A 19,026-nucleotide genomic window follows, 5' to 3' on the forward strand; every position below is an offset into this window, starting at 1 on the left:
GACTAATGGAGTTACTTCAGATTTACACCACTTCTGATGTCTGCTGGGTTTCTCTTCACCAGACACTGTAGAATGGTTCAAATTCTAGTCACTTTGTGAATGGTAGTCACTTTGTGATGGGAACAGAATAGGGATTAGGGGGAACTTTTCCCAGGATTTTTGTTATCGTAGTGACCATGACAAGCATAAAACAGTATGGAATTAACTAAGGCAGCGGAACAATTCTAGAGAAAATGTCCTTACCAGAGCAACACCCAGGATTTGGGGGAATGTATATGATGAGCAGCCCGCTGGAGTGAGTCGAATCGTTGCATATGGAGTCTGAAACCAAGCTTTCTCGCTTGCCCAAACGATATCACACAGTGGTAAGATAGAAGCTCCCAATCCAAGAGCTGGGCCATTGATAGCAACTACAATTGGCTTCTTAAATTGAATAAAAGCTTTAACAAAATCCCTAAAATAAAAATAATTGAATAGGGAAACAATTAGTTGTTGAGTTTAAACTGCTTATCTGAAAACAGGTTTAAATGTCAAATGCTTTGCCCAGTTTTTATGCCCTCTGTTCTCCAATTGGGCCTTTCCCCAGATGAACAGTTCAGTGGATTTATCTGTAATTACTTTGTCAGAATACCATGGGATATCAAATGATTTATCTTAAATTGTGTTTGACTTGTGTGAACTGGAATGCCTTGGACCATGGTAACTTTCTGCAATATGGTTAGGGCTGGTGGTATTTCTGAACCAGTAAAGAAAGGATGGGTTATATCGTTAGTGGCTCTTACTCTGTTAAAGGAAGGCCAGCATGGGTTCAGATGGTCTTGCTTAGCCAACTTTAAATATATTGCAAAATGAAAGAGGAGAACAGGTGTGCTGTTGTATACTTATGTAGAGCCTTGGATTCTTTAACATCTAAGATTAATGATGAGGTATCACATTGAGCCATGGAATAGGAGGTAAAACAAGGTGATCTAAAGAACACACACAAGCTGAATGAGTCACAAAGGAGAGCCACAGACTGAAATAAAAATCACATTGAAATGAGGTTATGTGGTATCTCAGAGGTATTTGTTAGAAGTAATTTAGATTAAGGTAGAACAAAAATCTCTATGTCAGACTCTGACAACAGATTTGAAGTGATGGGGAGGAGGGAAGAGGCTCCTGCTCCCTCCCTCTTGCTGCCTCTGTATCAGAAGCAGCAAGGGAGGGGGAATTTACTAGTTGAGTAGTGACTCAACTACCTGATAAGCCTGTGCTTATCAGGTAGTTGACTACTGACTTACATCCCTGGTAGGCATGGTGTTCCTTGCCTCTGTTTGTCAGAAGCTGGGACTAGGTGACAGGGATCGCTTGATGATTCCCTGTTCTGTTCGTTCCCTCTGGGGCACCTGGCACTGGCCACTGCTGGCAGACAGGATACTGTGCTAGATGGGCCTCTGGTTTGACCCAATATGGCCATTCTTATGCTCATGGAAAGATTAAGGTCCTGATTCAGCAAAGCACTGGTATAACTTTAACTTGAACCACATGATAAGCCTTACTGAGGTCAATGTGACAACATACAGTCTTAAAGTTAGGGGTGTCCTTGTAAGAAAAATGGGTTTATTTTCAACAACAACAACACAAAGAGATTTTGAGATGACCCAACATTAAACTTTACAGTGTATGAAAGGGAGTGATGGTGATGTGTTTTTTCACAGAGTTACAGTACAATCAATATTAAGAGGTCTGATTTTGAGTATGAGAAAATAAGGAGTGAAGAGAGAGTTGAGGAGCTCCACCTCACACAAGGGAGAAGAAAACCTATTCCTGTGTTATCAGGCAAGGCACGTAGAGCAAGGAGTACTGTATCAATGGGCACAAAAGGCAAAGATGTATTACCGGAGAAAGGGGGGATTAAAGCGATTTCTAGTTCATGTTTGGCTGAGCAAAGCAAGGCCGTAGGATCAATTCAATGGCATTTCTCTGCTGGTAATGTGACAACAATGATCAGTTTCAGAGAATATTCTGGGCACCAATGGGCACATACTTATTGGGGATTTTTTGGTAACAGAGGAGAAACTGGGAGAACCTTATGCAGAGAAAAGTCAAGAATCCCAGACTGCTCGGTGCCCTGTGTGACTGCCTCCACAGATCAGAGACAGCAGCTAAACTTAACGTGTGGAGAGAGAGTTGGCAACCTGGCAAAAACAAGGCAGGCTTACAAGGAGAAAGTGAGGGCCCAGGAGAGCAGAGCACGAGTGGGAAATGCCAACCTGGATGGGGCAGGAGCAGGATTGGGGAGGTGAGAAGCAGTGCAGAGCAGATGAATGGGCAGCGGTGGTGAGAGAGGCATGGATTGGTGTGGGGGAGCAGGGATCTGGAGGATACTGGGGTGAGTGGAAAGTAGGGATCCAGCAGTGAGGGGATGAATTGTTTGAAGGGGTGGTGAAAAGCAACAGGGACTTGATGAGGACACACTGCGGGAACCTGCAAGGTAGTGAGGCGGTGGGGATCGATGGTGATGAACGAAGCAGGAACCCAGAGTGCGCGGGAGGGAGGAGGAGAGAGAGGGGAAGTCAGATGGGGTGGGACACACACACACATCCTGGAGAAGGAGGGGAACTGGGGGCTTCACAGAAACCTGGGAATGCGGGGTGCAAACAGTCTCTGGATTGTGATAGAGGGGAGACTGGGGACATTCCTAGCAAGGGGGAATAAAAGGCCACACAAAGCACCTGCCAGAGGGGGACATTGGCATAGTGGGAGGCAGATATAGGGTAGGGAACCCACAACCTGCTGGCATGTGGTGAATGGGAGAGTCTGCAAAAGGAAGCAGAATGGGAGACAAAGGTCTGGTGGGTTGGGGACATGGAGGATGTCCAGAACCCCTGGCATGAGAAGTTGTGCTAACTCTGAAATAGAGGGTGGCACACAGAGTTTGGGGGGGAATGGAGGTACACGAAGCCTAAGGTGTATGCAGTGTGCTCAGACTATAGAATCTATGAAGCATGTGACCACCTACTTATCCCATCTTTCTGTTCTGTCTTCAAAGGGCAGCTATGTGAGTACAGATGACTTAATTCCTGAAGCTTCTCATGGTCTCTCACATTTCTGTCCTCTAAGATTGTATGCTTAGTTACCGGGGGAGAGAATCTTGGTTTCGATTCAGGACGTTCCTAGACTTGCACTGAAAGCCATAAACACGGTTGCACAATGGGACGTATTACAGTGAAAGGGGGAAATGTTATCTTTGGAAGGCTTTTTATGACTTCAAGGAAAAATCAAATAGGGCCTTTGTGTGCACTTCTGAATCTTGCAATGAGCATGCCACAGGTGCTGTGTTCTCACTGCAGGATCAGGACCTCTGAAACAAATATACTGCAATCCCATTGTTTTAGGCTGTGATTAACACAGGGGAGCTCTAGCACAGACAGAAGAAATAAACTGTGAGTATTCTTCTGGAATACTCCACACATTCCACTCTCAGCTGTACAAAGAATGGACACAGGTGAATCACTACACATTGGTGCACTCTAACCCCTGACAAAGCAATTTTTCTCTCAGACTACAGTGTTATTTTGTCAGTCAGTTAGCTGCTGCTTCCTGCTCAGGGAGTGATTGAACAACAGGAAAGCACTGACAGTTAAAAGTTTAAGAATATTGTATTTCCAGGTTCATAAAATCTAATCGCACTTCGCCAGAATCTGACGTTCTTGTTGATAGGAATAATGTTATTGTGAGACTACTACTGATTTCAGTATAAGAACGGATGGCAAAAGGGACTTAAGCCACACCCATTTGAAATAACAATCCTATTGACGCCACTGTTTGTGGTCGGGCCCTATATGAGGCACCCATCAGATTTCATTGAGTAATTTATACAGGGCCATATTTCTATACCCTTTGATTAAAGGTCTAGAAAATATGACCTATGAGGGAAGATTGAAAGAATCAGGCTTGTTTAGTTTAGAAAAGAGAAGACTGAGAGGGGACATGATAGCAGTTTTTAAGTATCTGAAAGGGTGTTACAAGAAGGAGGGAAAAAATTGTTTTCTTTGGCCTCTGATAGGACTAGAAGCAACGGGCTTAAACTGAAGCAAGGGAGGTTTAGGTTGGACATTTGGAAAAACTTCTTGTCAGGGTGGTTAAACACTGGAATAAATTTTGTAAGGAGGTTGTGGAATCTACATCGCTGGAGATATTTAAGAGCAAGTTGGATAGACATCTATCAGGGATGATCTAGATGGTGCGTGGCCCTGCCGTGAGGGCAGGGGACTGGAACTGATGACCTCTCGAGGTCCCTTCCAGTTCAGGTTGCACCTCGGCAAACTGGAACTCTTTGATCCAGCAACATCTGTGTCCACGATCAGAATCCCAATGTGCTGTTGGGGCGGGGAGAGGTTGCGAGCAACATGTGAGTAAGCTGGGCTGTAGTAGGGGGACAGCAGCAGCCAGTATGCAGCTCAGTTGGGCTGTGTGGGGAGGAGGAGCCAGGAATTCAGGTGGGAGGGCAGGGTAGGGGGTGGGACTCGCAGCAGAGGAGCCAGAAATTACCTACCCTGGTCTGTCAAAATCCCTCATACAGGATCAATCAGCAGTGTTCCCTCTAAACTGTGCGGCAGCACAGCTTCACAGGTTATTAATTAGCCCCGCCCAGTTTTTCAGCTCCTTGTAAGGAGCCCTGAGCATCTGACTGAGTGGGGCTGATTAATCACTTGTGAATCTGTGCTGCCCTGCAGTTTAGAGGGAACACTGGCTCCTTTCAGGAGTTTTCAGAGTCACAAGACACTTTGGAAAATGTAAGTCACATTATTATATAACTAAATTTACAAGAAGTTCATTTTTCTCTATTTGGAGTTTTGAAATATCTGAGGGTATGTCTACACTACAAAGTTAGTTCGAACTAATGGACGTTAGTTCGAACTAACTTTCATAGGCGCTACACTAGCGCTCCGTTAGTTCGAATTTAATTCGAACTAACGGAGTGCTTAGTTTGAACTAGGTAATCCTCATTCCTCGAGGATTAAGCCTAGTTCGAACTAGCTAGTTCGAATTAAGGGGTGTGTAGCCCCTTAATTTGAACTAGTGGGAGGCTAGCCCTCCCCAGGTTTCCCTGGTGGCCACTCTGGCCAACACCAGGGAAACTCGTCTGCCCCCCTCCCGGCCCCGGACCCCTTAAAGGGGCATGGGCTGGCTACGGTGCACACCCTGCACCTGACACGCTTCTAGCCACCCACCCGATGCCCCCCATCCCTCCCCCTCTTCCCGGGACCAGGCTGGCGGCTCCCGGGAGCTTGCCTGGGACCGCAACAGGTGGTCACCCGCCTTGGCTAATGCGGACATTGTGGACCTCGTCCACGATCTCCGCACTAGGCACAGGAAAGTGGCCGGCTAGGGCAGGAGAGCTGCCAGCCTGGCCACCCAGGAGCAGGTGTGCAAGAGAATCAAGGGGGTCCACTGAGACTCCCGACCCTGAGCCCTGAGCTTACAATGGCCGTCCTCGGTCAGACCAAAGGTCCATCTAGTCCAGTAGCCTGTCTGCAGACAGCGGCCAACCCTAGGGACCCTGGAGGGGATGGACCGAAGACAGTGACCAAGCCATTTATCTCGTGCCATCCCTCTCCAGCCTTCCACAAACCTTGGGCAGGGACACTACTCCTACCCCCTGGCTAATACCACTCCATGGACCCAGCCTCCATGACTTGATCTCACTTCTCTTTAAACTCTGTTCTAGTTCTAGCCTTCACAGCCTCCTGCAGCAAAGAGTTCCACAGGTTAACTCTTTGCTTTGTGAAGAACAACTTTCTGTTACTAGTTTGAAGCCTGCTACCCATTCCTTTCCTTTGGTGTCCTCTAGTCCTTCTTTATGGGAACTAATGAAGAACTTTTCTGTATGCACCCTCTCCACCCAACTCCTGCTTTTAAAGATCTCTATCCTGTCCTCTCTCCATCTCCTCTTTTCTAAGCTGAAAAGTCCCAGTCTGTTTAGCCTCTCTTCATATTGGACCTGTTCCCAACCTCTGATCATTTTAGTTGCCCTCCCCTCTCCCAGCCTCTCTCTTCCCCTCTCCCATCTCCTTTTCCCAGTCTCCCCCAGTTTTGTTCAATAAAGACAGATTCCATTTTGGAAGACACGTTATCTTTATTTTGTACATCAAGAAGAGGGGCTAGGGAAGAGTAAGTGGAAGGAAGTGAGGGAGGAATGGGGCACGAGCCCCCGATGGGGAGGACTGGGCTGGCTCTGTGGGCTTCTGGGGGTGGAAGCTCTCCTGCAGCCCCCCAATTGCCCCCTCTCCCCAGATGGCAGCCGAGTGCTGTGATGTGCCCAGTGTGGGTAGTCCGGGCACTCCAAGACAGGACTGCTTTGCAAGCGGGGCACCCCTGAGAACTGTCTGTTCAGGGTGGGGGTCGGGACCCTTTAAGCACAGCCCTCGGCTAGCCTGAGACAGCAGCTCCACGCTCTAAGTCCTCCTCTGATGCCCTGCCGGCACTGCTTCCGGCCATCCTTAACCCCGGTTCAGGGTCCACTTAATGTGGACATGCTAGTTCGAATTAGCAAAACGCTAATTCGAACTAGTTTTTTAGTTTGGATCCGTTAGTTCGAATTAGCTTAGTTCGAATTAACTAATTCGAACTAAGTTAGTTCGAATTAACGTTGTAGTGTAGACGTACCCTGATAGAAGTAGCCAAATTCTACTGCGATAGTTGTGACAGATATGGCAATTTCCTGTGAGTTCTTGGGAGACCTTACTGAATTAAGGTGAAGTCTCTTTGCAGTCCATTTTATTTCAATCCAAATTTTACAAAATCTAGTGAGCTGGGATTGTTTGTAACCTCTCCAGGAGACAGATATGATGTGAGGCCTGGGAGTTCAAAGAACTTCACTAAAAAAGTGCAAGACAAGAATGGACTTTGGGACATGAAGTGTGAGGTATTCCCCAGGAAATGAGAGGGAGAGGTTAATGCAAACTCCACACTTCCAGTTATGCCAAAATCTAGACTTTTGAAGCTATGACTTTAGGAATGAGTAATTGTCTAATGTTTTTCTGCTCCAAGAGACTGCAGATCACAGGCACAACCTATATAAAGAAACAACTGTACTGCAGTTGAGATTCTGCTTTTGCATCTGAGACAGTTATGAACTTTACCACAGGGAAAACCAAGTTGTAGGTTTTGAAGGACTGATGAGAGCTCAAGGTTGGAGTTGGGAGGAACTCTGTTAAGCTTTTTAGCCTGCATGTAGGTTCTTTTATTGTTAACATGTTCCCTGTAAAGCTTTTATCTTATGAATACATGTTCCTACTTAGAATGAGCTGTGCGATAACTTATAGCTAATGGCAATACACAGATGGTAGATGGGAGAAACCAAAGCACCAACTCTGGCCTTTTTGGCAGTCTGGCTTGCTGGGGAGATCAGTGTGGGCAGGGCACTGTGTAGCTTTTGAGCCAGGATGGAGTGAGATGCAGATCTCTGTCCAAAGCCATGTCTTTAGTAAACGGAAGATCAACGCTGCTGTGATTGATCTTCCAGAGTTCAATTTAGTGAATCTAGTTAAGACTCACTAAATCAAACTCGGAGGGCAGCCCTGTCAGAATCTGGTACTCCTGTTTCTGTGAGGAGTAAGAGAAGCTGATGGGAACATTTGTTCCTATCGGCTTCCCGCTGTGGGGACAATGGGGAAACTCGAAACAAGGCATATAGACTCCAGTTATGTTAATTACATAAATGGAGTTGCATATCTTAATTTGACCTTCCACGTTAGTGTAGACATGGCCCAAAAGAAGTGACTGCTGGGAGCCTAACGATTATAAGAATAGTTGCCCTGAAACTTTCAATAGTCCTAGCAGTAGCCAAAACATTGACAACCAACAAACTGAGGTAATTTAAATGACTTCGCTTCTGTTAGATAATTCTGTTAATTCAGATCATGAAACTACTGAACCTAAACAAAATGCAGGACAATGTAGCACTTTAAAGACTAACAAGATGGTTTATTAGATGATGAGCTTTCGTGGGCCAGACCCACTTCCTCAGATCTGAGGAAGTGGGTCTGGCCCACGAAAGCTCATCATCTAATAAACCATCTTGTTAGTCTTTAAAGTGCTACATTGTCCTGCATTTTGCTTCAACTACCCCAGACTAACACGGCTACATTTCTATCACTGAACCTAAACAAGTTTTCCTAATATAGCTGAAGTCCAGATCTATAGCAAACCATTCCCTTTAGTTGGACTGCCTCATAACAACTGAAAATTGAAAAGCTCTCAAAAGAGGAATGCATATTTGTGGGAAATAAAAAGTCTAAGCTAGGTCCTCAGCTGGTGTGATAAGATGTAGTTCTATGGACTTGAATGGAGTAACACTGATATACACCAGCTAAAAAGATCTGGCCACATATTTATATCATTGTGGATAATAGGAACATTTGATGGTTTATAATGTAGACTGATTTATAGAGAGCACTTCATAAAGCCTGGATTTCTATTAAAATAATCTGATATGTTAAGCAAGACCATATTTTAGTTATGGAAACAGAACTTCATTTACATATAAATTGTGATTTTAAAGTAAGAAAAATATCAGGAACTTTTCTAATAAAGATCTGAACTACATTAGAAGCTTGCTATATTAATATAACATGACTAAATCATAGATCCCTATTTGTAATGAAACTCATTAAAATGATGAAAACCGAAACAAGTAAAACGTCTGGCTTCGAGGAACAATGTTAAAACATGAAGCCACAGCTAATTTAAAAAAAACAAAGTTACATTCTGGAGGAAGAATATTTTTAAAAATATTAGATATACTGAGGTATTACAAGAAACAAGAGTTTTGTCTCATAAGGAATTGCTACAGGAAACCCATTCCTTTTTCTTGTTGTGTATGTGAAAGACTAATTAGCATACAATCAACACTTAAATATACAACACTCTTGGACCTGACATATCTTTGAAATCATACACTGTATTTCATAATTTAGAGATCATATGTAAGCTTGGGTCACCTTATAGCTTCTGCAATCCTAGTGCTCTCTTTTCTTCTGTCATTGGATAACCTGCCAATTAAATATGAGTAATCTAGGCCACTACAGAATACACTTCCCACTGCGCTGAGAAGTAAGAGTTTACTGTCATCAGCTGATGCATTGCACAATGCTCTCCGAACTTCCTTCATGATCTGTGGATAAAGAAAAGTAAACAATTCGACATGCATGCCTTTGCAAGATAATTTCTCTCTTGCTTTACAAAACCATATTTGTTGTTAGAGATGTATATTTTGGACATTGGAACTTAAGTACTTTGTATTACAAGAGTTAGTGTTTACAAAGTCCTTATATCTTTGAAGTGTTTTACAGACATGCAGTAATTCAGATCCATTTTTGACAAGAAGGTGTTTGCTTAACTGACGGGAGATTCTGCTTACATAAATTGTGTCATTCTTTTGATATTTAGTAGATTTCAAATAGCTTTTATTTTGCTTTTATGACCTTTGTTTTTTAAAAACATGATGTACATCATTGTAGTGTTAAAGAGGTTACCACAGCAGTAGCATGGTAAGCTCTGTGTTTGAGTGAAATATATAAACCCTGGCCTTTAGTTCTTCCATCAGTTCAGCTAGTGCAGTCTGACTCAATCAGGTGGAACAATAAAACTTGAAATGCAGATTTATGGATAATTCATTGTTTATAGCACTATGGTCAGTGACACTTTTAAAGTCTACCAATGCTATTGTAATAAAAGCCACTAGAAAGATGACTAATGTACTGCTTGATTTACTATGAGATCAAATTATTCATAAACAGTAGTCACAAATCTTTGACCTTGACATACCTGTGTTGAAATTAGAGGCTATTATTCTTGCAAAAACATCTTTCCTAATCATTTCTAAAAGGGGAATAGTATTTAATGAATTTCTGCAGGTAGTCTACACTATGGCCCTGATTGAGCCAGATGTGTAAGCACATATGTAACTTTAAGCATGTGAATAGCCCTGTTGATTATTACTTGTATTGACTTCTGTGTGTGAAATCCTGCCTATTTAAATCAATGAAAATTTTGCTATTGATTTCAGTGGGACTGTGATTTCATTCAGCACAGCTACTTACATGCTTAAACTTTTGTACATATTTAAGTTCCTTTCCAATTGAAGACCCTAAGCATGATGGGCTGAATTCTGCTCTCATGCATACTGAAAGATTTGGATGTACAGGTAAATGTTTGAAGACAGTAAAATTGATCTGATGAGTAACACATGTAGAGAAATAAAATGTTGAGGTGGCAACTACTACTTTTTGCTACTTAATATTTGCAAAGTGCTTTACATCTCTGAAGTGTTGTAAAGATATGTACTACAGGCAGTCCCCGACTTATGTCGGATCTGCACTTACGAACGGGGCTTTCTCGCCCCGGAGCTCGCAGGCAGCGGTCCCACCACCTCGACCTCCGGGGTGAGAAAAGCTGCTCCCGTTGCCCCTGGTCTGCTGGGGACCGTCTCTAGCAGACCAGGGGCACCGGGAGCAAAGCCGCAGCAGCGGCGGGTTCCCGCACTTCTGAGGCTTTGCTTTGGCAAAGCCTCAGAGGCGCGGGACCGTGCCGCGGCTGCAGCTTTGCTCCCGGTATCTCTGGTCTGCTGGAGACGGTCCCCAGCAGACCAGGGACACCGGGAGCAAAGCCTGCAGCGGTGGCGGGGTCCCGCTGCCGCTGCGGCTTTGCTCCCCGTGTCCCTGGTCTGCTGGGGGGGGCGGGCAGGCGCAGCTAGTGTGCCCCCCCCAGCAGACAAGGCTTTTGTTGTGGACCCTGGGGCAGAGCAGCTGGGGCGCTGCCGGTTGGTCCCGCAGCGCTGCTCTGGGCATTACTGGACCAACCCGGCAGCACCCCAGCTGCTCTATCCCAGGCGTCCTGATTCAGCTGCTGCAGGTCAGTTTCAGCAGCAGCTGAATTGGGGACGCTTGGGGTTCTTAAGTTGAATCTGTATCTAAGTCAGAACTGGCGGTCAGTTTCAGCAGCGGCTGAATCTGGACGCCAGTTCCGACTTACATACAGATTCAACTTAAGAACAAACCTACAGTCCCTATCTTGTACGTAACCCGGGGACTGCCTGTATTCCATATCTTTTTTTTTTTTAAAAAAAACCTCACTAAATGCAAGTGCAATTTTGTGCATAAGTCTTTTTCTGGGCTCTTTGTGCACTCACATTCAATGATTTATGGGAACAAATTGCATTTGTGCAAATCATGTCGTGTGGCATTATCTGATTTGCATGTGCAAATACAAAGATCTGAATTCTAGTGTGTATAAAAGTTGGATGTGAGAAATGGCAGGGTAGGTTTTCAGAAGGTGAAACCTCCCTTTTGTAGGTGCATATTCAGATGCTTACAGTCTTGAGTGTGGGTGCAAGTCAGGTAGAAATTCTTAGCTGTGTAGCTAAAATTCATGTACAGAAATGGTAGAACCAATTTTGTGAGTGCAATTCATGCTTACATCATGGAGGCACAGCCTCAGTCCTTTTCAGAGTACTAATACACACATGCAAAAATGCAGCTGGGGAGAATAGCATATGAAAATTTTATTGTAGTTGTGAAGGGAGAACAATGTACTCAATGTTTGTGCATGTGATTTTAGACCTGGTCAAAGATGAACATTTATTTCAGAAGATATACAACTGTGCAAGTTCAACCCCTATTGGATTGACAGGTCTAACTCCTTGCTATTATAGGACTGTTCTCTTTAGTCTATTTTCTAATGTTTTATGTGTCCCCGACATTGAGATTTCCAATGTTTCCTTTGCAGATTCTATAAATTACTTGACATCTTTTGTGGCCAAATTAGAAGCAAAATTTCCTGATAATCATAATGAGGAGTTTTACTTCAGATATGATAATAGGATATAACTCTCTTGTCAGTTAGTTCTCCCTGATATTCAAATGTAATGTTTCTATCCCCATATGTTTACAATTTTTCTCTTTCTTGATGTTATCCTTCAAATATTTGCTTTGCTCTTAGCCCAGACATGTATATCTGGATTGCTTCATTTCCCCTCCCCCATAAGAAATATTTCTAGATTTAGACTTAAATGGATAGAATCACAGAAATGAAGGGCTTGTTGAAGGGACTTTGAGAAATCAAGTCCAGCCCTTGTACTGTGGCAGGACCAAGTACACCTAGTCTGGCCCTGACAGGCTTGTACAAACTGTTTGCAGAATCCCCACCACTGGAGGTTCTGAAATCTCCCTGGAAAGCTTAACTACCCTTATAGTTAATTTTTCCCCTAAATCACCGTTGCTGTAGAGTAAGCCTGTTACTTCCTATCTGACCTTCAGCGAACAAGTGTTCACAGTTGGCTTCACAGCAGCCCTTAACGTCTGCAGACTGTTATCAGGTCCCTCCTCAGTCATCTTTTGTCAAATCTACATATACGCATGGTTTTTTTTTTTTTAAACCTCTCCTCTTAAGTCGGGTGTTCTAGATCTTTCAGCATTTTTGTTGCTCTACTTTGGACTCTCCCCAGTTTGTCTACATCTTGGTCTGCATCTGCATCTTGTCCTCCAGAATGGGGGACACCACTTCTGCTAAAGACTCTAGTGCTGAGCAGAACAGGATAGTTACATCCCATGCCTTACATATGACTCACCTGTTTCTACATTGCAGAATATTAGCCTTTTGTGCAGCTGCATTACTTTGTTGACCCATTCAACCTGTGATCCAATATAACCCCCAGATCCTTTCCAACTGTACTACTGCCTATCCAATTATTTCCCATTTTATAGTTTTATAGATCTTTTTTTCCTAAGTGAAGTACTTTGCTCTTGTTGAATTCAGATCAATATTCTAGTTTGTCAAAATAATTTTGAATTCTAATCCTGTCCTTCAAACTCCTTGCAGCCCCTCCCAGATAGGTGTCATTGTAAATTTCATAAGTACACTTTTTTCACTCCATTAGTCAAATAATTAATGAAAGTATTGAATAGTACCAGAGTAATGACCTCTGGATGACCCCACTAGATGCTCTTGAGAATTTAACAGTGAACTACAACTACTTTCTGAGTAAAGTGTTTTAGCCATTTGTACAGCTGCCTTATAGTAACTTCATTTAGACCTCTTTTCCCCAGTTTTATTATGAGAATGTCATGTGAGACTGTGTGAAAAGCCTTATTAAAATCCAGGTATAACACATTTGTTGCTTCTCCTTGTCTACTAAGCTACTAACTCTGTCAAAGAAAGAAATTAGGTTGGTTTAGCATGATTTCCTGACAAATCCATGCTGGCTGTTTTTATAAGTCTTTTATTCTCAAGGTGCTTGCCAATTGATTAATAATTTATTCCACTATCTTTCCAGGTGTTGAAATTAGACTGGCTGTTCTATAAGTCTCCAGGGTCTTAGGTTCCTCTTGTAAAGATACTATATTTGCCATTCTCTGGGCTTATGGGACCTCACCTGTGCTCCAGGAGTTCAAAGATAATTGCTAATAGTTCTGAGATTGCTTCAGCTAGTTCCTTAAGTACCCTAAAATAAATTTCATCTGGCTATGTTGAACTGAGCATATCTGACTTACTGACGTATTTTAACCTAATCTTTCCATATTTTGGCTTGTATTCTTCCCATGCGTTGAGTATGTGGTTACCATGTAACCTTTCTGGTGAAGACTGATGCAAAATAGGCATTAAACACCTTTACTTTTTCAATGTCATCAGTTATTAGCTCTTTATCTCGGATAAGCAGAGAATCTATATTTTCCTAAGCTTCTCTTTCTCCTAATGTGTGTTTTATGCTATGTGAACCTTATTTTATGTGTTAATCTCTTATTTTGTTCCCTATGAGTATGTCTCCACTGCAGAGGAAGAGTGAAGCTGCTGCTGTCAATCTTCCAGGGTTCAAATTGGCTGTCTAGGGAAGACAGCTAATTCAAAGTGAGAGGGGCACTCCAGTCAATGCCAGTCGGTAACCCTGCTTTCACTAGGCATAAGGGAAGTCGAAGGAAGAGTATTCTTCCTTCAACTTCCTGCAGTATGGACAGCGCCAAAAGTCGAGTTAAGCTACTTAATTCAACTTTGTCCTGTAGTGTAGACTGTAGTGCAGTCCTATATATGAGCATGTTATCCTTTTATATTCTTCCTAAGCATTTTGCCAGCATTTTTACTTTTTTTAGGATTTTTTTCATTTTTAAGGTCATTAAAGAGCTCCTGAGAGAACCAAATTGGCCTCTTACCTGTCTTTCCTTCATCTCAGCATAGTTTGCAGTTGTGCTTTTAATATTGTTTACTTGAGAAACTGATGGCTCTCCTGAACTCCTTTTTTCCTTAGATTTCCTTCCCATGAGACCTTACCCATCAGTTCGACAAGTTTGAAGTTCATTATCCTTATTCTGCTGCTCTCATTCATTCCTTCCATTAAAACTGTGAAAGCATTACTTCATGCTGACCTTCGCCCCAAATGCCTTCAACCTTTAGATTCGCTTCCAATTCTACCCCGTTACCCTTAGACTTGATTCTGACTATGTTTATACTTGCACCCTAGTTCGAACTAGGGATGCAAATGCAGGCATTCGAAATAGTCAATGAAGCGGGGATTTAAATATCCCGCACTTCATTAGCATGATCTCGCCAGCGTGTTACTCCGAGTGCCATAAATCCCCGCTTCATTGACTATTTCGAATGCCTGCATTTGCATCCCTAGTTCGAACTAGGGTGCAAGTGTAGACATAACCAGGGAGACTGCCATCTTAGGGCATTTCCTCCATTTTTGGGAACAAAAAGTCGTGCCTTATACATTCCAAGAATTTTGCCAAATTACTTTTTGAACAGATGTCTTGATAGTTTAAGTCCCTCTACTCCCCATTACTACCAGGTCCTGTGGTTTTTTTGAAATTTCTCTTATTTGTTCTAGAAAAGCCTTATCCTCCTTCTCTTCCTTATTTGGTGATCTCCAGCAGATCTCTCCAGGGTGTCACCCTATTTTTTACCCTTTTTAAATCTTTGTACACAGAGACTCTTAACTGGTCTGCCTTCCATCTCTTTGTGGTCTTTAAAACAAATATTTATGTTTTGATATATAATGCAAAACCTCCGTTTCTAAAAGCACACAGAAGCAATTTGAAAAAAAAAAGTTTTATTAAATGCATAAAACACTCCTCTGCCCCCATTCCCAACTTTCTCTTTAATTTTTCAGAGCTGAAGACTGTTTGTAGAGGAAGCCGAAGGACATGTTTAACAGTAAGCTCGTGGGAACTGATCACTGGGATCAAGCTGAATCAGAGGAGGCCACGTTTATGACTTTCAGGGAAAAAAATTAAAAATATAAAAAACTTATTTTCACTCCTACAAGTGGGGACATAATTTATATTAATATAAACATCCAAATTAGGAGGAACCCTCCAGAAATCTTATTTATAGGTCAATCCTTCTAGTCTCCTGATAATTTTAGTTGCTCCTCTCTAAATTTGCCAATACTTTAGTAAAGATGTGCTCAGAAGCTGAACAGAGTACATGAGGATTACCAGAATTCCCCAGTTCTGTGATATGCCTCTGCAGCCTAGAATTCTATTGGCATTTCTACTATTCCATGATGCACAACTTGTTTTAACTTGCATTTCGTTACCAGTCTTTTCTAAGTCTCTGTTGGCATCATAGTTTTCCTCACTTTTCATAGTATGTCTGTGTCCTAAATTGTTTTCCTACATATGTTTAAACATACACAAATAGATGTAGCACAGTTATTGATAAGTATATAGGACAAACACAAAGTCTGTTTTGCAGGCTACACAACTTAGTATTTGATAGCAATACTCCAAAATGAATATGATTTTGGTCCAGTCTCGGCCATCTTTTTTTTAGGCAGAACTCTCCACTGAACTCAGTATAATATAATCTATTACTTTCTATCTGTTTCCAGACCCTCTCTGTAAGGTCCCATGTATTATTTCTCTGGCATTGACCTCTCCGGTATTTTCATCTTCCCACCACTTAATATAATATTTTGTGAAATTCATTAAAATGTAGGTTATTTTCTCATCCAGTCCTTGATCCAGCACTGATTCCTGCAGTGGCTCAGTAGATCTCTTCCCCCAATTCAGAACACTGCTGTTTATCATTAACTTTTTTTTATGGCCCTTCAACCACTTTTAATTTGAGAAGAGGTTATTCCCACCCTCGCCCTCTTTGAATTAATGATTTAAAGATTTGCAAGACCAGATCCTCAGCTGGTGTAAATCAGCCAAATGACAATTTGGCCCAAGTATGGCTCAGTCTTGCATTTATTGCTTTGCTAAAATCCAAGTCTATTAAAACTGCTTTCTCCACATGGCTTTTTTTAATAGGCCTACAAAATTAGCATTGAGGTTTGTCTGGCAAAATTTCCTTTTTAAAAACTATAGGTTTAAAATGTACTTAAGTTGCCCCAAAATATTAGACTCCTAGCTAAGAGCTTGGTTGGATTGTTCCCCCTCCTTCCTGCTTTCTTGCAAATTGGTTTTTAAAGACTTCTCTCTAAACTTTGCTTATATTCAAGAAGACTCACTAATAGGGGAATTTACCCATGAACTCACTAACGAATGACTTCTTTTAAACCTGGCACTTCTATTGATTTATAGAATTAAATCTCATTTATTTATTTGAAAATGTAACAGTCCATTTACTGATTTTTTTTTGAGAGAAACATTTTCTAAAAATGTTATAATGAGCACAACATTCTAAATCCTTTTAATTTTTATAACTATTCTGCAGTGATTACTTTTGATGGCCTCATTAATTATATATTTATTTTTATTACTTATTATTACTTCAGCACCCAGTAACCACATTGAGTCCTTTCCAGAACAAAGATATTTGATAAATCATACGGGGATAAAAACATCCTACTGGAATGATACGGCAGGCTTCAATCAAATTCTGCCCTAAGAATCAAACTGTCTACTAGAAGGAGAATAATATAGATAGCTGTCAACTTGTACCTTACACATTTCATGAGAAGAAGAGTGCAAGTAAACGAATAATGTCATATATTCATATAACTACACGGACTGATTTTTTTTCATAGATAAAAGAATGAATGTTGACATGTCGTATGTGTACCTACACTTTCAGTTTCTAATTCAAAATGCATTTGGAGTATATTGGACAGTCTTTACCAAAGCCACTAGCAGTATAGAATATATTTTCTCATCTATTCTTTTGCTTTTTAACTCAGTAAATTATTAATCCCTCAAAGTGTTGCTATTCTAACTAGGAAGAATAAAAACCATGGATTTAAAAACATATTCCTGGTTTTGAAACAGGCTTTGGATTACCCAAAGCTGTTGAGTTTAGAAAAATAGTAACACATTTTCTATATATTTAGGCAATAGATTTTCAAATGAGTTGGAGTCACATCTTGAAAATGAGCAAGTGACCTGTGAAGTTAAATAACCCAGTGGTGGAATTTGTTGAAAATCTGCATAACGCTCTTTAAAAATGAAGTAAGTACCAAAGCAAAAGAAAAAAAACACTGTTTCTTGATGTTAATTTTTCAAAAATTAACATCATCTTTTGGAAGATAAAGGAAATAATTCTGCCAGTAATCTGAATCTTTTTTTAAAAAACACAATGGCACTGAGCCAGTTTCAGTAACTGAAATACTAAAAGAAAGGAATATAGGCATGTTTGATGCTAAAGTCAACGATATAAACTACACTTGTGATGTAGTTCCTAGCATTGAATTATGATGGTCCATTATGACTTTGCTTAACTCCCTTTACTCTTGATATCAAAAAGCCTAGTAGTAATAACATATTGCATGCCATAGTTTAAGTTAACATATTTTGTCAGGCAAATATTTACTTGGTTCTGCTTTAACGCTTTCAGAAAACACTATAATGTAATCTTTAAGTTTTTAAACATTTAGACATTTTAGACATTTAGACATAATTTAAGAGTAGGTTGGATAGACATCTGTCAGGGATGATCTAAACTAATGTTTCTGAAAGTGTGCCACGAAATCACTTTGAGAAACACATTAACTGGCCTCCCCAGTTTGTTTATTTACTGGCGCTGCGGCCACAGAGCCTCGTGTGTTCCACTGGCTCCATTTAATCCTTTGCAGCCAAGGGGAGCCACGAGCCACGGAAAGTGGTGGCCCAGCCCAGTAAATAAACAAACCAGTTAACGTGTTTCTCAAAGTGATTTTGTGGCACACTTTTAGAAACACTGATCTAGATGATGTTTGGTCCTGCACAGGCCTTGCTGCCTTGTATACTTCCTCCACAGGAGCTCCAGTGTTGTCATATCATCCATGTCACATCCATTGTTCATGTCAGCTAGACCTTCTCTGAGCAGATTTAAGCAAACATTTCCTATGTTTTTAATAGTCTGAAATGAACATAACTTTTAACAAAACATAATTTTTCTGTGGGTGTGTGGTTAGTGCTGGTAAAAGGTGTCAAACAGTCAGCCTTGTGGCCTGAAGTTCTGTGTTAAGGGCAGGTTTCAGGAGGGTTGAGGGAGGGGAGCAGCTGTGTGCTCCAGGACGCAGCTTGCTTTTCATCCTGTTCCCCGGACTATCAGGGAGAGAGGGGAAAGTACTGGCATGCTGTGCATGCCACTCACACCTGGCGGGTGAGAGTTCACCAGCTAGGTGTGAGAGGCATGCACGGAATGCAAGTACTTTCCCTTCACTCCCTGATAGTCCAGGCAGGGAATAAGATGAAAAGCAAGTCACATCCCAGAGTACACGGATGCTACTCCCCTTGCCCCCAAAACTCTGCCCTTGTTCATGTTCACCCATTGAATATTGCAGATTTCTTCACATTACTGTGCCAATTTGTCTCATGCCTGCCTAAAAGAAACCCCATGCTAGGGATCAGAGATTTGCTCCATCCTGCATGGCCTTTGGTCTCTACTGAAATGGTGGGTTTTAAATAGGCAAGCTAGAGTGAAAAGCACCATGCCCATTACTAAGCCTTGACCATCCAAGCCCTGTAGTTTTAGAAAGATAGAGGCTATTTATTTCCTTGTTTGTGCACTAGTTTCAGTAATGATATCATCTTGGCACTGGGAATATGAGTGCTGCAGATC

General features: G+C 41.8%; 1 protein-coding gene across 1 annotated transcript in view; it reads right to left on the reverse strand.

Moving 5' to 3' along the window:
• The window catches only part of CDYL2 (chromodomain Y like 2), a 109,606-nt gene that overhangs the window by 7,035 nt on the left and 83,545 nt on the right, over positions 1-19,026 (reverse strand). The window contains exons 4-5 of the mRNA XM_075940014.1: positions 8,988-9,160; positions 244-454 (exon numbers count right to left, since the gene is read on the reverse strand). Coding sequence (XP_075796129.1) covers positions 244-454; positions 8,988-9,160 — 384 coding nt within the window. The remainder of the gene's footprint in view (positions 1-243; positions 455-8,987; positions 9,161-19,026) is intronic.

This window comes from Pelodiscus sinensis, chromosome 12, assembly GCF_049634645.1.
Source record: "Pelodiscus sinensis isolate JC-2024 chromosome 12, ASM4963464v1, whole genome shotgun sequence".
NCBI lineage: Eukaryota > Metazoa > Chordata > Testudines > Trionychidae > Pelodiscus > Pelodiscus sinensis.